This window comes from Lampetra fluviatilis, chromosome 28, assembly GCF_964198595.1.
Source record: "Lampetra fluviatilis chromosome 28, kcLamFluv1.1, whole genome shotgun sequence".
NCBI classification, from domain to species: domain Eukaryota; kingdom Metazoa; phylum Chordata; class Hyperoartia; order Petromyzontiformes; family Petromyzontidae; genus Lampetra; species Lampetra fluviatilis.
In genome coordinates, this window is record NC_136302.1 from 6547858 (window position 1) to 6573973 (window position 26116).

The 26116-nt window shown below is 46.5% G+C and overlaps 2 protein-coding genes across 2 annotated transcripts in view; one reads left to right on the plus strand and one right to left on the minus strand.

Moving 5' to 3' along the window:
• Window positions 1-21688, plus strand: CASP9 (caspase 9). The gene is made up of 10 exons (XM_078869597.1): window positions 1-289; window positions 3640-3809; window positions 4579-4813; window positions 6995-7038; window positions 8581-8751; window positions 9713-9802; window positions 12146-12293; window positions 16174-16419; window positions 17419-17528; window positions 18892-21688. Exons 2-10 carry the CDS (start codon window positions 3678-3680, stop codon window positions 18997-18999), a joined length of 1284 nt encoding a protein of 427 aa, XP_078725723.1. The 5' UTR covers window positions 1-289; window positions 3640-3677; the 3' UTR covers window positions 19000-21688.
• The window catches only part of LOC144942659 (uncharacterized), an 8398-nt gene continuing 2847 nt past the window's right edge, over window positions 20566-26116 (minus strand). The window contains exons 4-8 of the mRNA XM_078869457.1: window positions 25609-25656; window positions 24593-24637; window positions 24202-24258; window positions 22158-22259; window positions 20566-20631 (exon numbers count right to left, since the gene is read on the minus strand). Coding sequence (XP_078725583.1) covers window positions 20566-20631; window positions 22158-22259; window positions 24202-24258; window positions 24593-24637; window positions 25609-25656 — 318 coding nt within the window. The remainder of the gene's footprint in view (window positions 20632-22157; window positions 22260-24201; window positions 24259-24592; window positions 24638-25608; window positions 25657-26116) is intronic.

Genomic DNA, 26116 nt, shown 5'->3' on the forward strand with positions numbered 1-26116 from the left:
TACTAAATTATACCAAACAAATATTAAATAAATAATAAATAAACATTATCATCAACATTCGGAATCCACCCCTACCCCCCTCACCCCCAGCTGTGCTGGTGGAGGGTGGGGGGAGTGGTGACGTCACGGTTGTTGATTCCCGGCAGCCGCAGCTGAGAACCCGGCCACAGTCAGTCGCGACACCGAGAGGCTGAAGCATCTTCGCAACAACCACTCCTCCTCCTCATCATCCTCCTTCATCATCATCGTCGTCGTCGTCGTCTGTGCTACCGGACACGTTGACCACCAAGTAAGCACATTAGCACGTGTGTGTGTGTGATGTTAAAGTAAAATCATCGATCGTTTCGCTCGCGGCCCGCGTTGTACTTTTGACTTCGTAGCTGTTCTCGTTTAGTGCTGAGCGGGCAAAACAACCAAACACCACATCCGTGTTTTTAACGTCGAACCAAGAAGTTGCTACGCCGCTCTGCTACTCGCCTCATACCCGTTGTGTTACACACACACACAGCGATGGTATCGTACTGTGTGGCGGGTGTTGGATTACATCGTAGCGGCTACAGCAGCGTTCGTCGCCTCTTTTGTCATTAAACTCCCACAACTCCGCCACTAAACGTGACATTCGCCTTGAGCGCCGCTCACGACACACAAACAAACACCGCCAACTCCTCGCCTATCGTGCACGACGTTGGATGCCGGTGTTGAAGCTTTGTCAGCAGAGGCCGCGTTCACAACAGCAACAAAGGCAGTCGATTATAGCCACGGCGATAGGAAAAAGCCTGCATCTAGCAATGGATCGATCGTGGAACGTATTGATCAATGGACGTGGGCAAGTTGGAGGCGTTATGGTGAGAAGAGACGGTGGCGGTGGGGTGAGAATGGTCGAAATTCAACATCGGAGAAGTCATTGGAGCGGTGGCGCAGTGGTTAGCGCGTTATGCTGCAAATGCCCCCTGCCACCTGGGTTCCATTCCCGGTCACGGGAAACATCAGTGGCGAGTGATATTTGAACCGATCTTCCCCCACCCACCCTTCCTCCTTCGCCTCCATAACCAGAACCACCGTGGTGAAGTATGGTCAAACATCTTCCGTGACCGACTTGTGAGTAGGAGGGGCCCGTTATCCAGCAGTGGATTGACAATCACAGGACCAGGACCGTGTGCGCATCGACAACAAATGTGTCGGAGCAGTCGCCCGCGAGTAGCTTGCAACATGTACAGTGTTAATACTGTCAACGCTTTGTTGTTGTTAGGGCTAAAGTGACGCAAACGCCTGAAGGCATACTGGCAAAGCTACAGCACAGACGAAGAAATATCCTCGTATTGAACACAGGCGAATTCATGCAGTGCCCTTTGTTGACCCAGGAAGACGATCTGAACGTCGGTATTTTTCAGAAGGCTCCTGCTAGTTTTTCGGATGTTTTTTTGGCAATTCCAGTACTTTAATCATTGCTTTCGTTAATGTGACCACCCCCTCCTCCCCCACTGCAGCTGCAAGTGGCCGCTACATTGCCACTGTAAGAAAAACAATGTTTATGGGATTCACAAAGCCACCGTTAATCGCGACAATGTATCAAGTTACAGAGCAGGAGCGAATAATCGCATCTCAGACAAATGACATCTCTATTGGTTATACAATACAAGAGGTTTTGTGTTTTTTTAAAGAGACACACGTGGGGAATTCCCCATGCGTGCTTTTTTTGAATATGCCCAGATGCACCTTCTGTTGTCTGACCTTTGAGCAGCGGGTGACGCAATTGGAACGAATGGGGGCATGTTTGGGGCATGTTTGAGGCACGTCAAGGCATGTACTGTACCTGAAGTTCGAAAACTGGTCACAGCTTGAGAGATATTTCAGATTATTATTGACGGTGGATGGTAAGCGTGACGCCATCCTGCAAAGTGTAAACATTGTCCTGGCCTCTCATACGATATGGGTAAAAAAAAAATTTGAATTATAATGTATACATTTATAGCATTATGATTTGTGAATCAGAATACAGTACCGTGCTTCGATTTTACCACTTACCTCCTGATAAGGGATGCAGTTGAAATAATGGGGCAACTTTCTTAGATTCTCCAGCCTCTTGTCAACCCAGCAGTATAAATCGGTGCACCACAATGGATCGGCAGGTCGTGTGTGGTGGGGTAACGTCTTGATGCTTCCACCGTTTCTGGGACGTCTGGCCAGTGTGGAAGAGTAGACCAAAATACCCTCTATAGGGGCCCTCTCTAGAGCTCCCTTTGGTGAAGGCCCTTCTGCCAAACAGTGGGCTGAGCAAATGCAGGGATGCACCTTTACTCGTGTGTTTATTATTCAGATATAAATAGCAGCACGTGCATTTCTGCAACACATTTAGCATGTAGTTCGCAGTGTAAATATTAAACACGTGGTTTATTGCGTACTGTTAGCTCAACATCATCAGCTTCAAACTACTGAACAAAGGACCATGATCTGGATTTCATGCTGTGTTTTACTGGTGGCACTAGGAACTGTTCTGCTGGAATGTGTTAAGCATGCTGTTTCAGGGGTGCTGTTAAAACGACCTTTACTTGAATTAGGCACTTGTCCAGAAGAAATACCGGTTCCTATTCGTGTCTAGCTTAGTCAAATACTAGACAATTTGGCAATCGCTTAACTCCCCAATATAGATCCTCACTCGACTAGTCATAATTTAAAATCTTGACTCAAAGTGTCAGCATGCTTAAACTACGTGGTTCTCCTGTCATTTAGTCTTGTTGACCCACCTTTGATAATTCCACACTTTCTCGAGAGGACAACCACTGCTGTCTTATCGCAAAGCAGTACAGTTCTCACTTAGTTATCTATGAATGCATGATGATAATAATGGGCGGATTTGACTCCTGACTGGGATTTAAATGCGCAACTTTCTCAATATGATTAAATAACGTCCCTCATTTCGCCAGGAAAGCATTGCTGAATCTCAAGACTCAGGAGGGTCATCCTATGTATGGGATTTTGGTTAATTCCATGAATGAGTCTTTAGAACGTGGGGGGGGGGTACTGAAAATCCACCATGTGTACGAGAGAGTAACACTCCACATAGATAGTTTCATGAATCCATATCAGCACTGTAATATCCTGGCCACCTCCAAGTACATACGTATAGACTGTTGAACATGAAGAGTTGAATGGTACAAACCAGAGGTCGCAAACGGGTTTTGATTCCTTACCCGTGCCCGGTCGCACCAGGGTCGCAAACAGGTACCCGTACCCGGCCGTACCCGTACCCTACCCATACCCAGCCGGGTACGGGTAGGGTACGGGTATCGGGTACCTGATTGCGACCTCTGGGATGAAGCCATGTTGCAGGCGCGGGTGGGTTGATTCTAGGAACTTGAATTGCGAGAAGAAACAAGACGTTGGGAAATGAGTGACAAACAGTTACTCACCAGTGACTCATGGTCTACCCGTACCCGTACTCGGCCGCACCAGGGTCGCAAACGGGTACCCGTACCCGGCTGGGTACGGGTAGCCAGGTATCGGGTAGGGTACGGGTATCGGGTACCCGTTTGCGACCTCTGGTACAAACATGGCTTTGTCTTTTGAAATGTTTTGCCTTATTACATAAGTGCTTGTATGCTTTCTAGTGCTCAGTCCTTGGCCTTTTCCTTCTAACAGGATCGTTCGAAGGACTACAAATCCCTGTGGCAGGCATAATGGATGAGCAGCACAGACTGAAACTTCGGCGCTTGAGAGTGACTTTGGTGAAAGATCTCGACCCCAAGGCGCTGTACGACTACTTGGTGGCAAACGATATCTTCTCCGACGACATGATCGAAGAAATAAATGTAAGGACATCCTTGATGCACAACACGGATTGACATTGACTCACCCCATCGCATATTTTGCAGCCCGTTTCAACCATTGATTATCCAGTTGCAATGCATTTGCTGCTTTGCTGTACATGTTTTAAGCGATTTGGGTTGGTGGTGGTTGTGGCAGTGAGACTGTACATTATATCACTTGATTTACATGTTTATGTTGAAAAATAGACATGTTGTCTGAAAGGGGCTCTTACCTGGTTTTATATGAAGCTAATTTATCTTATCGATTGTATCCAGTCAGCATGTTGATTTGATATATTGTCACAATTGATAAAATTCCAATAACCATATGTATCCAGTTAGCATGTTGATTTGATATATTGTCACAATTGATCAAATTCCAATAACCATACTCTTGAAGAAACATGCAAACTTGTGAGTATTACCCCTCAGTGGTGCTGTCGCATTTTTGGCCTGTGGGTCTGTGCTCAGTAACCGTAATGAGAACAACAATTAACCTCCCACAGCTGCCGGTTAAAACACTTCTCTTCCTGCATCTTCCCTTTTGCCACTAGATTTTGGAATTTCCATCCCATTGTCTCTTTTCCCCAGTTATTCCAACCCTGCTCAAGTCAAGAGAGGCACTCATTCTTATCTATTACCCTTTCATCAATGGTGTTATTTGTCGCTGGGCGCTTGGCGGTTTGGGACTGTTTGTCGGCCTGTGCTCGGATCGCGTGGTTGAGAGAAAAAAAACAACCCAACCATTTCCACCTGCCGCGTGTGCTATCAGAATTCCGGCACTCGGCGGGAGCGTGCAAGCAAAATGCTGATGGAGCTGGAGAAGAGAGGCAGCCGCGCTCTGCCCATCTTCATTGAGGCCCTGTACGACAGCAATCAGTCGCACCTCGCCGAGATCATACGCGAGGAACTCGCCTCCGACAAAATCGACGCTCGCAGGCGCAGCTTGCCTATCTTGCCCATCGAGCCTCAGAATGTGCCGGGCGGTGCTCCGGATTTCATTTCAGGTACGCACACAAACATGACACGTGGCGGTTGTGTGTACGACGAGGAAATTAAATCCATGATACAGTTTTTTTTTGGGTTAGATCGCGTAAATATGAATGTGTCGTTAAACCCGCCTGCCCATTCACGAGCCGTCACATGGACCACTGGTGTGTCGAGCACAGTCCGATTGGACGGTTCTGAAGCACTCGTCTTAGATTGGCATGGGAATTGATTTGGGGATTGGTGTGGGACAGATGAGGTGGGAAGAAGGGTCGAGAATTTCAGGAAAAAGGGTAAAAGGACTTGTGAGAAAAGCTTGGGACACCTTTATGGAGTAGTTCCCTGAAGACTGCTCCTGACTACATGTCTGCAGATATTCTTTCAATGGGAAGAAGCTATCTCTGGATAATAGGATATTTGCAGATCGATTGGTGCCGTTGATAATGAGTTGCGTGTTATGGGGCCCACACGTAACAGGAGTTTAAACCGTACGTGCTTTCATGTATATATGTTGAACTTCTTTCACATCGTACATAGCCGGCCATGCTAATGTGCTTGTCTAGGAATTGCAATTTGTCAAAGAATGAAAATCTCCATAAATATAAAAGGCAAAGTTGTGATTATGTGTGTCTGTTCAAAATGTTTAGCGTACTTCCCGACATGCAACAAACTTGAAATTTGCCATGTGGGTACTTTCCAGACTGTACACCATGCAAAAATTATAAAAATACACTTTTGTTTTAGTTTTTGGGGGGGGGGGGGGAGCTCAATAATGCATATATTTTTTGCACGGCAAGTGAGCTGTGACGTCACATCTGTCACGTGGCCCGCGCACGTGGAAGCGTAACGCATTGTAGTGTAGTGGTTAGCGCGCTCACGGCCACCACCAGTGACGATTATTTTAACCGCTCCTGGGCCTCCCCTAGGTCGACTCAGCCTCAAACGAGTAACTGCTGTGGTGTGTGAACATCGCCACTGGGGAGACAAAGGCGGCCGGGCGTGGTTAATCCAAGCCCCGGGCGAAGCCGGGTAGTAAAGCTAGTTAAATATAATTTTAATTTAATTTACAAAGCATTGAGCATCTCATGATGCTGCAAAATCTTACCGAGTTGTGATGATTTGAGAGGAATGTATTCTGTCGTGAGATATCCAACAGGTGCAAGATGGTAAACCCTTAGACTTTGCACAGACAGTTCATAAACCTATTTGCTGTACTGCATCCTGTTAATAAATCATTGCCCTCCAGGCAGGTGGCTCATACGTTTGTTAAATAGAACTCCTCATGATCGACCAGTCCCATGCTCAGTGTTTTACATCGATTTAATAATATTACCTTTTGTATGTATGTTGAACCTCTTTCGCACGGAATGTAGCCAACTCTGCTAATCGGAGGTGCATAATAATATTATTAAATTCGCTAACGTTTTATTGTTATATCCTGTAGGTAAATTGCATAGAGCTAAATTAATTGATGTTTTCTAAGCCAATGCATTGACTTGTTATTTTAATCATACCCACTCACAGTTCAACTTGTCAGTTCTTTCCATTTTAATTTATCGAAAAAATAAGCACTTTACGTTTTAAAAAAGCCATAGTAGGTTTATGTAATAAAAAATGTTTACCCAAAATGATCCATGACAAAGCATAATGAGTTTTTTTTCATGACTGTTTTTTGTGATGAAGAGGAATTGATCTTGTAGACAGGGCCCAATATTGCCAACAACATCTGGCAACCCAACAGCATTTGCTTAACAAGCTTGGCTTCTGATGAGATCCTGAAGTTTTAAACTGCTCCAGTGTCTGCTTGTTTCAATAAATGCTGTTTTTTTAAATAATATTTGTCTGAATAGCCAACACTTTTTATGTGGAAAGATAAAGGTGTATTTATTTACTCTCCTTCAACAATAAAAGTGTATAATATTTAAATTTTATCTTCAGTTCATGACTCATGCAGACAGTAATTCCTAAGAAGCACTGTCATTACCTTCAAAGTCGTGTCCTTGAACAGACAATATGACATCTCTGAAAAACATCCATGAGATCATCTCAACTTTAAATTGTGAAGTTGTGAAACGTGCTTTAGTTTTAGACTTTGATAGTTGTTGAAACACCTTTCAACTCAGGTTTTTTTATTTATTTTTTCTATCACATGGTGCCATTTCAGTAAAAAAAAAACCTGTTTATTGCTTTGTTGTTCACAGATTTAAAGCAGATTGAAGGAGCAGCCGATCGCGATGAACACCGAGTGAGTCATTCTGATGTTTATCAAGCTAAGAAAGGCAGCATTTATTTGCCATTAACAGCTCACGATGCAGTGTCTCCCTCTGAACAAAGATTAGTGTGTTACACATTAAAAGTACAGCCGCAGATGTCTCCTTTGTTTAGTCCACAGCTAAGCAAAATCAAGGCATGGCCAGAACTTGAATGGGGAGACTTGTGGTGTTATCCAGTTATAATCATATATTTTCTATCATGCTGCCATTTCCTAGGATCTTGTGCTTTTACTTAAATGCTGTATATCTTCTCTTTCTCTGTGTCCTTCATGAAAGTAATACTTTTCTGAGGTGCTCTCCAAAGGTCTACTACCCCTCTTTCTTATCTTTTTGCAGACTGCTCCTAGTTATAAGAAACACCCCATCCAAGTCCACCTCTATCACCTTCGTTGTAATGCGTCACTTTTCATCCTTGTAATTAAGCACTTCTTTGTTTATATATCTGTCCAGTTTATACTTAGCGATTCAATTCGCCTTCAGCTGCAATTATTTCCGTGTTCTCTTTGGGGCCTGTCGACATCTCCAATTTGTATAAATTGCCAGCCTACAAACAAACGTGGTGTTGTATTATTGATGCATTTAAGGATTTGAATTCTAGGGTACTTGAATGCCTCCGCAACTCGAAACACCTTGCATAACATTTCCTCTCAGCCACCCTTTTTGTGGTTTAGCTAAGGAGACGCCAGATGTCCCTTGTGTGGCACAAGGTCTCCGTAGCACCAGTCTGCAAGTGAGCTTTGGTCTGCAATAGGGGGCAATGTTTCTACGTGGCTTTTCCCAGTTAAGTAATTCGGAAATATGCGCCACGATGCCGGCACACATGGCCTATTTTAAAATAACGGCACTGGATATTTAACATCGACTGTGAAGCACACAGCGCACATTTTATTGGTAAATACACCCGCAGTATTAACCAGGGCGGAAGCTGGGCTCGAACCCCTGCAACAAGCGACGCATGCACTACCGCTCAGCCGTGTCACATTGTAAACCTATGAAAAGACGCTGTACAGAGGAAATTGACACATCAAAACTCTGCTCAATTAAATCCTTAATTTGGGTGGCTCAGATGTGGGTGCCTGCTTCTTTGTGGACATAAGCAAGTTAGGCACACATTGAGTAACAGTTCATTAAAGCGCAACAAACTGTGCATTTTCTTGGTTCTTTCGGTAAAGTCACGTAGAAGTGAAATAATAAAATAATAAAAATAAAACATAATAAAATACAATTCTCACGACGTTTGGGCCACAACGCAAGCAGCCGTCCTCAGGTGAAGAACAGGTCTGTCGGAAAGACAGCGTCTGAATGAACACCACCAAGCTTGGCAGCGTATATTTAAGCTGGGTTAGAGGAGGAAGGGCGCCTTGACAAGAATTGTATTTTATTATGTTATATTTTTATTATTTTATTATTTCCCTTCTACGTGACTTTACCGAAAGAACCAAGAAGATGAATCCCTGCAGTCACGAAAGCTTTAAATAGAAATTTAAACTGTGCATTGCTGACTGACTGTGCAGGAATATCCAATGAAGACGTCACCACGTGGGAAATGTCTGATAATCAACAACATGGAGTTCAGGAAGTTACAACCGCGCTTAGGCTCGGAGATTGACTGTGCAAAGATCACCGACATGTTCACGAACAATTTCCATTTCGACGTCACCGTGAAAGAGAACCTATCCAAGAAGGTGAGGCGGCTGTCGGCTGAATGAGCGACCATCACACGCGACAAACCAGGTGCAGACGTTCAGCTGAGCCCACGCTGCAGCACAGAAACGCGACACATTCGGCAATTGCACTGCCCTAAAGAGGAGACGCGTACAGTCGGTGACGACGTGGGCAGTGGCCCTTCTTCATGGCAGAGATTGAGTGGACAAGAGTGGAGGACTGCATTGTACACTGGGCCCTAATTGGTGGTGGTGGTACCTGCAGTCGGAATGCAAACAAAAAACACAACTCTGATAACTGTCCTTGAAATTGATTGGTCCACACCTGAGACAGCTTTCCTTAGAGCCTAGTCTCACATGATGTTGGACCAGATGACGCCAAAAGGCGCACAACTCAAAGACAATGCACCATCAGAGTATGAGAGCTCGGGGTAAGCATTTACACCATTGGAACCTCATTTGCCAGATAAAAGGGTAAAAAACCAATCATCATATTTTGCTACTGGCAAATGAGGTTCCAATGGTGGTGGTGGTGTTAATGGTTTTAGCACATTGTACAAGTCGGGCGCACATACACAGCTCAAGTTTAGCATAATAAGATTTTAACTTAACAAGAACTTTGGGGTTGCATGCATTCACATACTTGGAGGTTGTGTGTCTCCTAACAGATTGGAAGCTTTCTTCTAGGCAACAGTAATTTTATTCAAACTACTTGTCACCCTGGTTCACTGTTTAGCATGGCCATACAGTTTGTGTGTTATTTAAATGAAACTAATTATATTTATGATGTCGTGGCCATCCTACTCATTAGTTATTCTCGCCCACCGGTCATCAAGCGACATGTCCTGTCCAAGGCCACTTTTCTTTCACAAACAAACCTAAGTCTTTTAACCAGTCTGTTTGCTAATCAGTGACTTTGCCTATGAAAGCCAGCTCTTGGGTTTTTACACGCATATCTAACCCGCTGCCTCTCCGCTTTCAGGAAATGCAGGGCGCCCTCATATCGCTCGCAGCTGATGACCACACGAAAGCGGACTGCTGCGTCGTTGTTATCATGTCGCACGGACGAGAGGTGCGGCCATCACGCGCGCGAATCGGTTTGCGAGCGGTAGTTGAGGACCTGCAGTTGATGGTGTAAGAACCTTATTCTTAGTTCTTTCGGTAAAGTCACGTAGGTAAAAAAAAAATAATTAAAATTAATAAAAATAAAATAAAAATCACGACGATTCGGAGGCAACACAAGTCTCCGTCATCAGGTGGGACCGTCACAGCCAGATTTTTTACCTACGTGACTTTACCGAAATAACTAAGAATATGAATCCTTGCAGTCACGAAAGCTTCAAATCTAGGTGTAAGAACCTGTTCAACAAGCAGCCTGTTCAACAAACAGCCTGTTCAACAGGCAAAGTCCAGCAACCAGCCTCAAACTAAACACAGCGGCCGCGTGCATTGTATGCATTTGTGTCACGTGTGTGTAGTCGCATTGTTAATTGTTCCAGGAACGTACATTTCAAAGAATTCGATGGTTGGCAAAAGCTAATTCAATATGTAAAGTGTATATTAAATGTGTGCTTGCACATTACATGCTTGGCTATTGTTATATAATGCGTGGTGGCGGGGAGCGATGGTGCAGTTGTTCACGCACTGCGCTAATGAGCTCAGCAACACGAGCCCGTTTCACAGGCACAGTTGATATTCGTGCCATGTTGTATCTGGAGCAGTCTTCCCCCCTCTCTTTAAGTTCGCTAACTTGCACACTAACCAGTGTGGATAAATATGGTCTAACAACTCCCACAACAAACACTACAATGGAGAGTAGGGCTGAACGATTAATCGATTTCTAATCGAAATCGCAATTTTTTTGTGATTTGAAAAGTCCTATAACTTTCTTATTGGAATTGTTTTATTATTTATTATTATAACTTTATTTATTTAACTTAACAATTGTTCTATGTTGGATTGCTCTATTTCAATTAAAACAATTAAATAAATACATTGGAAGCAATTCATATCTTTTAAGTTCTCATCCTTGCATTAGAATATATAGAGCAGTTCATATTTTCATGGTATCATGTGCTAATGCTCCATCACGTTTTAAATCTATTGCACAGTGAATATTGAACTGAAGCTTGACTTAAAAAAATGTAATCTCAAATCAAATCGCAATATTTGTAAGAAAAATCGCAATTAGATATTTTCCCCAAGTCGTTCAGCCCTAATGGATAGCTCCCTCCCCTGTCCATTACACGAACGGCTGTAGATTGCCAAAGGGACGTAAATTATACATAATTTCGAGCTGAACAGTCCACTCTTGATAACGACATTATTTTCTGCCGAAACAAATGTCAAGAACTTCGATGCTGTTAACTGCAATTGGTAATACTACCCCGTCCCCTTAAATACTGCATAGAGAAATGCATATCGCTTTGTGTGAAGTCAGCATTTCTTGCTTCTTTGGTTAGCCTCTCCCTACTAACTACAGGAATGTGGATTTTCTCGCACTGGCTCACGGCTGAAAATGGCAAATGAGTGAACGCCCCAGACGCATCTTTGCAGCAAAATACTCTGAACTTTAAACACACCTCTGAGATAAATACACCTTACCGTGGGTCACACTTTTCTGATGAGCCCCTGTGCAATTGAAACCACTGCTAGGTTGCCTCGTTTTAATAACAAACTAAAATTATCGGGAAACATGAATCCGGCAAACATGCTCGTAGACCTGATATTATTTAATCAAGTAAACAGTCTCCTTTGCTTGTTTAATTAAGACTACTACTGCTACCGCAATTCACTGATGCAGTATAATTATGCAATAAAATGATAAACATTTAAGGGGAGAATTTTATCGTGCACAAATGAGAATATGTTCCATGAGGCTAGGCCCGAATCTGGACAAGTATTTGTCAGCAGCATTTGTGTAAGCAAGAACGCTCTTGTTAGACATTCCGCTGGGTTGCCGCAGGTTAATTGCAAACAGTGCGGGAGGCTTTCAGTGCGGTGCAGCAAAATCATACGATCGAAAATTGTGCGCACGGTGAATTTTGTTCACACGCTGCAAAGTCTGGATGTTTATAATAGAATTATGTAGTCGTGAAAACTGTTTGGTGAAAGGGTTTTATTAATTTTTTTATTTACACTTTGCAAGAAAATATAGAACAATCTAAAGTGCAGCATTACAATATAACGCAATGTGAATTCATATCTATGATCTAAATACATGGACATCTTTCATAAGGATAATTACAATCAGAATGTGTGACTCATACATATGATAATGATGATGAGGATGCTGATGATGATGGTGCTACTGTTGATGATAATAATGGTGATGGTGATGAGGATGCTGCTGGAGCCGTTGCTGATGCTGGTGTTGCTGCTGCTGCTGATGATGATTTTGATATTACATCTACAGATAGAGCACCGACGGTTCCCGGGGGCTGTCTTCGGCACAGACGACCTGTTTGTGCGCATGGAGGAGATTGTGTCTTTCTTCTCCGGGACTGACTGCCCCTCACTGCTGGGGAAACCGAAGTTGTTCTTCATCCAAGCTTGCGGAGGAGGTAAGCTGCTTGGATACTATCGTACAGTTTATAAACATCGGCCATGATCAAATTCACTGCTGGATGAAGGCCTCCTAAGCTGTGACGAAAGCCTCTCCACCATCTCACGATCTTGCGATTCGTAATCCACCGAGAACTTGCACATGAGCGGGTGTTACCGCTCCATCGCCACGGTGGATAAGAGAGGTGTGCTGTAGGCTGCTGCTGCTACGGGTCTACGTTGTCGGCAGAATAGCAGTGCGGCGAGATCTATTGTCCTGCAGTACACCAACCCATACTGACCAGCGTGGTGAAGTATGGTTGAATAAACCCCATGACCCACAAAAGTGGTGGGGCACATTTGTAATGCGGGCGTAAGCGACCTTCCGGATGTGACGTCACGGGGAGGCGGAGCCAGGTGACGTGGGTGAAAGGTTGGGGTCCTTAAGTGGGTAAACCGGAAAGAGAAGTCAGTCGGGGTGTGAATGGAAAAGAGTGGGGCCGCGTGGGCGAACGTGAGGAGGGGGCACCGTTGAACAGCGGGAGCCAACCCCGGAGAATAGCAGGGAGCTAAAGGGTGGTGAGAAGCTGCGGAGAGTACAGCCAGGAAGGCTGTGTGTTAGAGGCAGCGGTGTGGCTGCAGAGAGTCGCAGGAGCGACGAAGAGAGAGAGAGAGAGAGACAGCACGAGGCTGTCAGCGCTGCGGAGTAAGCAAGAGGGAGAAGGGCAGCAGCGATACAGCCAGGAGGGCTGAGAGTGAGTAACAGCAGCGGAGCTGCTGTGGGGCTACAGGAGCGACAGAGGCCAACAGAGGGGCTGCTGGTGGAGAAGAGAGAGACATCGGAGTCAGTACTGTGGGGACTGAGCAAAGAGAGAGAGCCGTGTGGGTAATACAGTACGGACCAAATAAAGGACACTGAGCCAGAGATCGTGGTCAAGTCTTTTATTACACTGGTGTCAGAAGTGAAACGGCATGTCGAAGCAAGTGAGGAAGAAAATTACTCCGCCGCCAGCATCAGCTTCATCGTCCGACGACGACGATTTCCCTCCAACCATGGATCCTGCTGGGGTGGTGGAGGAGAGCTCTGCTGAAGCGAGCATGGGGACGGGTGTGGAAGATGTCGGCGCGATGGCGGGGCCGTCAACATCATCGGACGCTGATCAGAGATGGCAACAGATGGCGGTGCAACTGGAGGCACTCAAGGACGTCCTGGCGCAGCTATGTCAACTCGTCACGCCGAGGACGACGGAGGAAGCTGAAGGTGCTCCACGGGCCGCCACGTTGCCTGCCCTGCCGCCGCCATTAGCCACGCGGCAAGAAGCCGCCATCTTGCGCGTCCCGCGGCGCCAAACCGCCATCTTGGACACGCCGCGGGCCGACGCCTTTTTGAATTTGCCTCCAGAACAACCAACAATTGAAGAGAACGTGAAGAGGAGTCGGAGTCGCCACCTCACCACAGTTAAGGAATTCTCCATCGGGGGCGATTGGAGCGCTTTCGCCTGCCGATTCTTGGCGGCGGTACGTTCAGCAAGATGGACCGATGCTGAGGCCTTGGAAGTGTTGCCGACTCTACTGGACGACGAATCGGTTCGATTTTTCCGTTCCATAACGGCCGATAAGAAGAAGACTTTATGCGGAGTTTTTGAAGAAATGGCCGACGCTTATGAGCCACCTGACGATGCGCATCGGCGATTCGCTCAACGACAACGAGCACCCGAGGAATCGCCCGTGGCGTTCAGAGGTGCGGTGCTGGAGCTGGCCATGGCAGCTTATCCGGAGACGCCACAGGACCTGCTCGAGCCTCTCATATTAGGCAAAATGCTGGAGCTGTCTCGGGATCTGGGGATCCCCATGCCTGTGTGTGGACATGAGAAGCTCACTTCCCGGGCGGCAGCAAAGTGTCTGGATGCGCAGTTTAATCTCCGTCGCTGGAAGCAAGTGGCGGCATGGACGGGTGGGCCCGTCAAGGAAGGAGGCGCGATGGGGTGGGACCCCACAAAGGCGGTCTATGTGCCGGATGAGCGGGGTCCTCGGGAGCTGACGGCCGCCTCCTCTCCATGGTCGGGACGCGGAGGCCCGGGGCCGCGCGCTACGCCATCGGAACGGGGCCGTCGGGATGCAAGGCCTGCGCTTCGGCGCAATGATGTCGACTGCTTCCGCTGCGGGCGTAGGGGCCACTACGCCAAGGACTGCTGGGCCCGCTTCCCGGCTCCGCCGCAGCAGGAGGCCTCGGCACCGGACAAGTCGCCTAAAGATCCTCCGAAACAGACAGGTCGGCCGTGACACCGAGGGGGACGAGGTGCCCTGCTCGGAGGGCGCCTGCCAGCTCTGCGAGACCTTCGAGCCCTGCAGCCCTTCTGACCCCGCCGCAGGCACATTCGAAGGACACGGCCAAGACTGATTCTTCAGGAACACGGGACGTTGGTGGACTTCCAACCGCAACAGGAGAATTACCCCCTGTCATTCATCGAGTTCCATCGCGTTCCCGTTCTGCGAGCGGGCCGCCGACCGTCCGGGACGGTCCAGCGACCCGCACACGCTCTAAATCACTTACGTTTCGTTGATTGTATGTTGTGTTGTTGTTCTTGTTCTTACCCTTGTATTTATTGCATGCTTTCTGTACGTCCGTTGATGTTACTTGTTGTTATTGTTCTGTTGTTATATTGCATGCTTGGTGTCCTTTAGCGCAGAAGGTCGGTTCACGGCATTACGCTTTGGTATTGTTCAGCCGAGGTCGGCTGGGTTTTTTCTACGGGGGAGGGTGGGGTAATGCGGGCGTAAGCGACCTTCCGGATGTGACGTCACGGGGAGGCGGAGCCAGGTGACGTGGGTGAAAGGTTGGGGTCCTTAAGTGGGTAAACCGGAAAGAGAAGTCAGTCGGGGTGTGAATGGAAAAGAGTGGGGCCGCGTGGGCGAACGTGAGGAGGGGGCACCGTTGAACAGCGGGAGCCAACCCCGGAGAATAGCAGGGAGCTAAAGGGTGGTGAGAAGCTGCGGAGAGTACAGCCAGGAAGGCTGTGTGTTAGAGGCAGCGGTGTGGCTGCAGAGAGTCGCAGGAGCGACGAAGAGAGAGAGAGAGAGAGACAGCACGAGGCTGTCAGCGCTGCGGAGTAAGCAAGAGGGAGAAGGGCAGCAGCGATACAGCCAGGAGGGCTGAGAGTGAGTAACAGCAGCGGAGCTGCTGTGGGGCTACAGGAGCGACAGAGGCCAACAGAGGGGCTGCTGGTGGAGAAGAGAGAGACATCGGAGTCAGTACTGTGGGGACTGAGCAAAGAGAGAGAGCCGTGTGGGTAATACAGTACGGACCAAATAAAGGACACTGAGCCAGAGATCGTGGTCAAGTCTTTTATTACACATTGAATTTGAAATTAACAAAAATGGCTAGGCATGCAATTTATACGTGGACGTGTTATACTGATAGAAAATAAAAAAAGAGAAACAGTGTAATAAAAATTAGACAAAATAATCTAATTTTGAATTTAATTGTGATCCCCAAAACCCTGACGATTCATTGCATCACATGGGAGGCGGTGGGGGGGTGCAGCTAAAACTATAAACTAAACTTTTTATTTTACCAGGTAAGGCCCACTGAGCTATATAGATTTTTTTCAGAAGTGACCTGTCCACAAATGATAGTTCAACGCAGTGGCTTATGCGGACGTTTATAGCAGCCACACACTCTAAACTCATCTTTCTAAATCTGGAGGGAGTAACTAGAGGACCCGATGAAAAATTAACGCGACCACGGGGAGAACACGCAAACTCCAAATATACATCAGGCATCAGGGTCGGGATCGAACCCACGGCCTCCTGCATACCAGGAGAGGGAGTTAACATCTCGCCACCGTATAGGCGCGTATTAATTAACAACGCGTTCGTTGCTCTCATTCCCCTCTGCAGACGAGAAAGACCGGGGAGCTCGGGGCCCGCAGGAGAGCGACGGCGGCGACAATGGGGATCACGTGAACGGCAACGCGACGTCTGTCGACGCCATGCCGTCGGAGCTGGACGACGAGCCGGACGACGAGCCGGACGCGTCGCCCGTGTACTCTGAGCAGGCGCGCAACCAGAGCCAGGAAGAGGAGGACGCCACCCCGCACTTGCCATCCATGAGCGACATGCTTGTGGCGTACTCCTCCCTACCAGGTGCTTGGCACGGACGGCGTGCTGCCTTCTGCCTGCCGCGCGAGTAACCGCCGTGGTTGCGGCCGGCGTCGTTGGCGTCGTCATGAGGCACGATCAGTCCACTACTGGATGATGGCCCGTTCCCAAGCTGTCTCCACGTGCCACATCCTGTGTTGGTGCATATATCTGGGATGAGTTTCGGATTCGGGATTTTCAGATTTCGGATTTTCAAAGGATGATTTTTGGATCTTTTTTCAGATCCTTCACATTGTTACATTTTAATGTGTCCCCTGTGCTGGCAAAAAAGTGATGCCACTAGATGCCAAATGACAAAACTTTGTCAGTAAATCCAAGGAAGTGACGTTATTTATTTTGGCGTCATACTTTTGGATCATTCTGAACTAATAAAATATTAGCATCTTCTGTAGGCCACATTTTTTTTGATGTATTGGATCATTCTGAAAATTTAGAAAACATCCCAATTACTCATGGATTTACCCAGCTGTGGCAATTGGAGAGGGATCCCCTTTTGGCAAACCCATGATAGAGCCAATTGAGAAATCTGTCATGGTCTTGCGATGTAACAATCCACCTGGCATATGCACATCAGCTGATTTCTTTGCTCCATCTCCACGGTACACGTACTCTTGGCATGTTCCTTCCCTTGTAAATGTCTAAGGCTGTGTGTGTCAATCCATTGTTGGATGAGGGCTTTGACACTGCAGGTCATGGGGGTTATATAACCATTGGATGGTGTGGGGAGGCCTTCATCCAGCAGTGGATAAACAATGGCTGATGATGACCATGAATCGTGTGTGGAAGATATTTGAAGTATATTCGTTACTGTAAGGTATTTAAGAAGCAGTGCTTTAAATGTGATAATTATTACCACCTGGGTCAAACTTAACATAATCCTAACCCAAGAGACCTAAATAGTCTCATGTGCAAGAGTGGCCTGGATCGCCAAAAGTATACGAACATCGGAGACCTTAGCTAACCCGTACCGTCAATGTGTTGCAGGGTTTGTGTCGTGGAGGGACCGCAATCAGGGATCCTGGTTCATCCAGGTGATGCTGGAGGTGTTTAAGAAGCACGCAATCAACGAAGACCTTATTTCCATGATCACACTGGTAAGGATACCACAATAAGTAAATTTGCTCAGCATTATTTTAAACGCTCTCTGTCCAGCAGTATAAATGCACATACCGCGGTTAGTCGATCGGCAGGTCGCGTGCGGTGACCAGTGTGGAAGAGTAGGCCAAATTACCCTCCCGTGGGGCTAGTGGAGGCCTTTCAGCCAGCAGTGTCGTGAGTAAGAAATTTCATGGCTGCGCCTTTACCACCTTGAAATTTAAGATGGGTTGCTGTACCGACCGTGGTGGCGCACGCTTGCAATCCATAATTCCCAAACCCACTGGGCTGAGCAATGGATAAGAGATGGCAGTACAGCAAAGTCGGTTGCTGGACCTATTTTTCAAGTGTTGTCGCATCGTATGTGTGATGGGTTTTCTCAGGCTAGTCAAAGGTCTTCCCACATGCAAAATACTCAAGAAGGAAATTGGCCAATCATTAAAATGAAAAACCATTCACAGTACTGGAACAAAAAGACGTTGAGAATTGGTGAGGCAGTAAATCACACGAACTTTGTGTGACGAACGAGGTACACCATTACACGCACGGACAAACTGAAATGGCAGGAAGACATCCACTAGAAACCGGTGTATGATATCGGTCTACGATATATCTTGTAACGAAACGGACCTCACCGTTAAACGTGCAAATTTGAGCCGACGATGGCATATGTGTAGAGGTGTAATTGTGTATGGGAGCGGATGGCAAACAAACACAAGGGGCGTGGTTAGGGCCGTACACATAGGAGGTGGCCACACCGACGTCCGCACCTGCATCCCCCACGGGCCCCTCCCGGGGGGGCCGCGGACTATAAGAGGGGGTGAGCCGGAGGGCTCGAGGTCGAGGTATCAGCTTTAACCAGCGAAGACGGAAGACCAGCTAGAATAGGCCCCGGAGCTCCCCTGGCTCGCTGTCCTTATCAGGGCCGACCAGGGCAAGCCGGTGGCGTGGCCCCGAGAGCCCAGACTGACGAGCAGGTCTGGGAACTCAGGGGGTCGGATCCCAGCTTGACCAGGGCTGGGACAGGTAGCCTCCCCTAGCTCCCTAGTGGAGGACTTGGGCTTAGGTTAGCGGGGCTTAGATGTTGTGTCTCCCTGTTAGCCGAGTAAGGAGACGTTACCCCTTAGGTCCTGTGTATACTCGCTAACTGTATACAAGTTGTGTTAATAAATAAGTGTGCCTCCGATCCCGTCGTCAAGCCTCCTGAGTAATTACTACATATGCTTGGAATCATTGGGCTAATCTTGGCCAAAGGTCATAAAGATTTATCGGGGTGCACCTCCCATGACGACGTCTGTCTTTGAGTAACTGTCTTATCGGGCGGAAGCACGTCATCGTGTCTTGTTTTCTTGTTCGTTTCAGGTGAATGAAAAGCTGTCTGATGAGTACCAAGCCAAGGGTGTCTTCAAACAGATTTCCAGTCCACTCAACACCCTCCGCAAACGCCTCTACTTCAACCCAACCTTCTGAGCGTGGGGCAGGAACTTCGCACAGTTTCCATTTACATGTACGTAAAACGATTTCCAAATAAGAATGACGCAAAATGTTGCGCGTTCGAATTTTACGTAAAATATTTCACAACCAGTTTATTCGTGTTGTGTTCGATTTCTCTGCATTTTTGGATTGTGGAGGGAGACTGTGTGAAAAAATGTTTCTATTCCGTTGACAAAACAGTATTTCGAATACATGCGCAGCAACAGCAGCACAATCTCGGTGAGCTATTTAACTTTTTTTTATAAGGGTGGGGGACCAACTTGAATGAACTGCACTATGGCACACAGTACCCTAACCAATATAAAACGTGTGCACATACATTTAGTCAATCCACTGCTGGATGCTGGCCTTCCCATGCTATGCGGGTTGTTGGGGTGAATTCAGCATACCTCAGGCGGATGAAGACGAGGGGTGTATGCGAATACAATCCAACACTCATTTATGCTGCGCTGCCGTCTGGCGATTATTCAGCTCCGCAGCAGCCTATAACACCTTGAATGCAAGGTGGTTGCCCATCCAAAGCCTATCCAGCATCAAACCTGTTTAGTTTCTGAGATCTGACGAGATTGGGCACATTTTTGGCGATTTGGTCTTTGGGTGGTACAAACTTCACTGGCTGGGTTTCATAGAACAGTTTGCAATTTTAGCTTTAAGGCTTTGACAGAATACCAGCAAGACACCATAACCATTGCTAAAGCAAAGGGCAAAATATTAGCTTCATCACAGTGACAAAAAACATAAATTAGCAGTGAGTTGCTCTAAAAACTTGCACTCGGGCTTACAATTAGATTTAGGCAGTGGGTTTAAATTAACAGAGTTGTGTCTTCCAATGTGTTGGGTACTGATGAAGTGGGGACATTTGCTTTTAGCCGGGCGGATAGTAAAACAGAATCTGAGAGCTTTGGGTCTCTGGATGAAGTGTTTTGTGTTTAGCATTCCATGAAATACCTATGCATCTGTTAAACGAATAAATATATTCTTGCCGAAGTAGTTCGATATTTAGCATTGGTTTAAAGATAATTATTTGTTTTAACTTTATTGTATGCTTGTTAGAAAGATAGTCTATTTTTTGTATTTTATTTACTTCCAGCTTGGCAGGAACAATTGCATTTTAGGATGCATTTTTTACATTCGTCAGAAAATATTTGTACAAAATTAACTTAATTTGTTTTTGTAAGTATGCTTTTTTTTTGTTCACAACCAATGCTTACGTAACGGAACTATAAGCTTAAACTATAATTTGATTGTAGCACGGTTTGGTGCTATGGGGCTTAGCATGTTACTGGAGTACTGTTTAAAAGGTTGTTTTGACTGCCTCCATGAATCGTTGGGTTTTTTTTTGGAAACCTTGACTGTTTTTCCTGTTCTACTGGACCCTTGAGTTCTACTTCTTACAGGGGGGGTTCCCTTTGCCTGATCACGCCAGGGATGTCTCAACTCCAATCCTCGCTGGACCGCTTTTTCGTGGTCACGCCTGCTTTCTGCAACCACTTGCAAATCAAGTGTTCACACATTGTGCGCAAACCATGAAAGGCAAAACTGTTAACGTGGGCTGGGGTGCGGCGAGCGAAATGGAGTTTGAACAAGCTTTCCATTGTTCCCTTTAACCTGCCGCAAAATGATTGCATGGTTATGGGGGCAGAGTCGATGCATGTGTGCATGTTTGGGTATTACCACTCTGTGCCAGGTTCAGTTCGTTGCAGCAATTATTGGCGATGTGAAACTGAGCGGGACACAAATTGTAAAGGTGTCTTTGTAAGATAACTTCAAGAAAGTGAATTCGTGTTGTGTTACTGGTTGTAATTTTGTCCATGCATGAAACACACTTGCATTGCGCCGAGCCATTCTTTTTAACCACTCGGACAAGCACCACCTTGCTTAGTGCACTTGGGGGCAGGAGAGTCTTCCCATACCTTCCGATGTACGATTTCTACGTTGGGTGCACCGATGTGTCTTTCTGTTCTATAGCCTCATATTTTATTATCATCTTGTGAACGTTCATGCTGTGATAAGTGCCTGGTGCAACTGAGTAAGGGAGCCATGCTTAATTTGTTTACATTTTTTTTTGTTCCTGATTAATGAGAGGATGTAAGTTTCGGTGATTACACTGGTCAACACACTTTTTCTGGCATAAGGTATTCCAACGGTTTTAAGGTAATTGTGGGGTGCTGATTCCAAATCTGGCATCAGTTTTTGTCTATCACATCAGGTTTTTGAGATATCAAATATTGCATTTTCAATAAAAACTGCAGAAGAAAAATATTAAATAAATGTGGATATCTACATAAAATGATATTATTAACACACTATCCTAAAAATACAGCACCATATATTAACACTAAAGCAGTCACTGACTCGCAACAACTTGCAATCACAAGTGACGGAGTTAATTTCGGGTAAAATCAATGAAAATGGGGTATGCCGATAGCATAAAATGAGATGTGATAGAGCAAATCTGAGATCAGATTTGGAATCAGCACCCTGAAATTAGTCTAAAACAGCTGCAAAAGTCCAGGCCAGAATTTTTGTTGTTGTTGTTGACCAGTGTTATATATGCACTGTTCAGCTGCAGCCTTATTGGAATTAAATGCGGACAATCATTCGTGTTTGGTTCGCTGCTCTTGATGTGAAATGTTCGTTACTGCTTTTGTATTGTTGTTTAATAAAAATTTCAAATAATAACGCATGCATTATTTTTGCTTGCCAATACCATTTTTGGCCCCGCAAAAAAACCCCTCCAGTATTGAGACTCGTCTTCAAGGGGATCCTGCAATTTGGAAAGTGACCAATACCTTTCGGCGTTTGGCTTTGTGTGGGAGGATACCGGAGAAAAACCCACACATGTGAAAGGGCTGCACTCAACACCGCCATCAATTCAGAACACGTATTAGCTCCACGACTACAACACTTTGCAAACTCTGGTGGTACATCGTCCAAGCACTTACCAGGCACCAACCTGCTTGGCATCTGAGATTTGGGCAGATTTGGCACAAGACTACCCCGCCCCCCCCACCTTTCTCTGTGGAGATGGGGGCACTGCCCCGGTGCTTGTCAGAGCGCTGCGAAACTTATTGAGTTGCAATGAATCAGACCGACGTCACCGTTGCTTGTTCTACGTAATTTTATTGCAATACCTGAGGCAACCAATTAAAGTTTGGGGCTTCTACAAATCTAAAACCCTCTGGACCGAGGCTCCACCCCATCACTTTACACGGCCACCACTGTAGGCTGGGAATCTGCAACAATAACAACAACAACGGACGTCACTCAATCGACTGTGGCATCAACATTGAATTGCAGACAAGTGGCGGAGCGTCAGGTCGGCACAGGCTCTGGTGCGAGAATGTGAAATGGCCTCCCCTGTCCGATTTCCCTCTGTTCGTGGCTCAGCGCGTGGGGGCACCCCCCTCCAGCCCTTGGGCAAATTGCATCTCACAATGCCGAGGAACTGCAGGCAAGCCAGGCGGGTGAGCCGGCGTCAACGATTGTCTCATCTCTGCAGTGGCTCTTGGTTGTTTTCACACAATTTAGTGTTCGTGCGTATAAGAGGAAATCGGAGCACCCAGAGAAACTCCACGCGTGCGAGAGGGCAACACGCGATCCCATAGAGAAGGGACAGATGGGTTTTATTCCGCACTCTGCTGTACCGCCTTTTGGCAATCCAGGGTATTATTTTGGCCCATCGACGTTCGAGGGAAGGGAAGGGAACTACACAGCGCTGGATTAGAGACGCGCATAGCCGCCGCCACCACCACTGGGCCCGTAGTTTTATTACAGCCTGCACACTCCATAGCTATGCCACTGATTGCAGAGCTTTCCATGTAGTACAATGCGGGCTCTGGGGTTGATGTGACAAGGAAGCTGAATTTCTTTCACGCCGTACGTAGCCAACCGTGTTAATCGAAGGTGCGGGGGAAGGACAAGAAAATAAGCTGACTAAGTTGTGGAGATGTCACCGTCACCCTGTGCATCCCCACGGTGCAAAGGGAATTGTGCACACACTAAAAACATTCTCATCACAGGACAGAAATATCATGGGACTTTTTTTTGCATGTGGTGCACAAGTATGAGTACGACACAAATTAACTCATCGCAGTCGTGTTAACCACTGCATTATAGTGGAAGCAAATATAATACGCTGGTGTTCTTGGGGCATTGGTCCTCCTTCAGAGCACAGTGGAGGGGGGAATTTAAAAAAATCAGTGATTTAAAAATTGGAGATCACAATGTCAATTGTGGTGCCCTGAGAAAACTCGGAAAATTTAAGAGGTCGACATGGAGAGTTTCAAATGGACACAATTTTGGTAGACGATACGTAGCAGAAAAAAGCTCCAATTTTTTTTTTTATATATGCATGAACTCAAATCAACAGGGAAATCGAATGTGACAAGGACTGTATTATGGGAAAGCCAACGATGTTATTCAGTCACCGTGAAGTGCTCATTGGTATATTAAACGTGCTGTTCCTGGATTCAATCGTATTTTCTACAGTTCAATAACATTGGCTAGGGGTAGAGAGGCTTACTTACTTGTGATACTGCGTTGGCAGTGGTGCACAAACACAAGTAAGATAAATCATCTTTGCTACGAGCTATCGCCCAAAACGTCCCCTATTATATATTAAGTTTTGTAGTTTAGGGCTGCATTGTTTGACGAATGTGTTGAGATTTTTTTTATTGCTCTCAGCTGGCTTAGCCCGTCAAGAGTTAACTATTTACATTTTAACGTATTTTATTTCACCAGGCAAGGCCCACTGAGCTACATAGCTCTTTTTCAGAAACAATCTGACCACAAATGATACTTCGACGAAGTGGCTTGTCACGTGGAACTCTATGGCAGCCAAATGCTCTAACCGAGTGATGTTGTTGATTCTAAATGTGGAGCGAAAAACCGGAGACAATTCCATGCGACCACGAGGATAACACGCAAACTCCAAATATACAGGCGTCAGGGTCGGGATCGAACCCAATGCCCCTTCTGTATACCAGGCGAGTTAGTGACCATCTCGCCACCGCGGCACCTAAAGGTGGTTAAGGGCGACAGGCGCTACAGTTATCACTGTCCTATTGCAAGGGCTGGGTTGTCGTCTGCTGAGATTGACACACCGATAGAGGCATGCCCCCACCCCCCGCACATCCATATCACGAACACTCAGGCGCACAGCTCATCGCTGCCTACCAGGAGCCGAGGTAGCACCGCAGCCTTCAGATCCACAGCACGGGGAGGCTCCACCACCTGCACACAAGTTGCGGTGTTTAACTCATTCGCTCGGTACACCAAGGCAACTACGACGAAGACGACAAATAGCTGTGATTCGCCACAAAGTGACGATGGTTTCACAGCAGCGCCTGTGCCAGGCTGAGTGCATTTTGAGGACTGTGGAAGTGGACTTCGAAAGGACAACCACTGTTGACTTTCCACTAAGTAGTCCCTATTTTATCTGCCCTCATGTTGACCACCAATGGAGGATTTGAACTCACAATATTCCGTGACCTGTGACCTCTAACGACTGTGCCAGCAGGCCAAATAAGGGTAGTTATGTACAGACTCAATCGGTGTGTACCCTTACTGCAGTCTGAGGAACAGCTGCAGGGGCAAGGGCTGCTGCCATCACCTGGGGAAGAAATGTAAACAATTACGCATCGCCTATTGCACAGCACAAGCAAAGCAACAAGGAACACGTGACAAACCATGACTGCGTAAGTGTCGCCGACAACATTGTATCTGTTGTCCTTCCCTCGCACCTCAGATTGGCGCGGTTGGCTAAGTACGGTGCGAAAGAAGTTCAACGTGCATACAAAGCACAGTCAGCTGTGGCTGCCACTCGATTGCCGAGTTCGCTACCTGATGACGCTCAAAGGAGTCTTGGAGTAAATTGGCCTCGTGTGTTGACGTTTAAATTCAGTCATGAAAAGTCTTCATTCGCCGGTGAGAGCCGGAGTTTCATTGGTCAGAATTTGAGCAATACATTGGCACGTATAGAAAGTATCTGTGTAAATTTGTGATAACATCTTTGTTGGGTGGTGGAGGGTTAATGACAAGAATTGTGGGATAAAACGTGGCCCAACCCAAAAACTAATATGAATCATGTTCAACTACCGAAAGTTCTACGTTATTAACTTTAATGAGACCATCACGATGGAACACGTGACTCTTCATTCAAGAATGTGACCAATTAAAATAACCTTGCAAAAACTTCTTACCAAGTAGAAGTGAAATTGATTTGTGTGTTTCTTAGAGGGCAGTAGCAATACGATTGGTTAACCTGCTGAACCGCCCATACTGCACAACTAAATGATTCCTCCAGTCAAAAGAAACATTCTGATACTGAAAATCTGAGACCAAGAACAACCCCCTCGCCTTATTTCTCAATCAATGGAAATTCGACTTAAGAAGGACTTTTTCCAAGTACATTTTTGCTGGTCACCATTGAGAACTCGGTTTAATTGATGGGTACCTGACACCCCGGATACAAACCCAGGTTATCTCAGTGGTGTCAGCTCAGAGCTCTGAACCCTGAGCCGCCCGGCCACCTGACAGAATCACAGCGTGAACGCTGCACATCGTCAGTGAACAGACACATACCACTGCACGGACTGCCGGTCCCTCCACAGCAACACCCTGTGCTTCCACCTGTGTCCACAAACATGTAAGGTGACATGAACACACAATGAATGAATGATAAATGCACAAAGCACTTTCATCTCGATGTCGAAATCAGCTCAAGCCTCCCATAAATCACATGACTTCTGCGTCTGTTGAACTTCTTTCGCACCGTACGTAGCCAACCGTGCTAATCGGAGGTGCGGGGGATGGACAACAAAACAAAAAGCAGTTCTAAAGAAATTAGTTTTGAATCTGAATACCTCTCGCCGCCCCCTGTGAAAACAGACGCCGCTGCGTTTATCAAACTTCAGCTTCTTCCTTCTCTCTTCCTCTCTTCCCTCCCCCTCTTCCCTCCCCCCTCTCATCCCCAACATCTTGGCCCGGTCATTCCTTCTGCCTCCATCTCCCCCCATCTTCCTGCGCATTCCTTTCTTCCCTACCCTACTCATCTTGAGCCGTGCCCTCTTCGTGTCCGTCTTGGGGACTT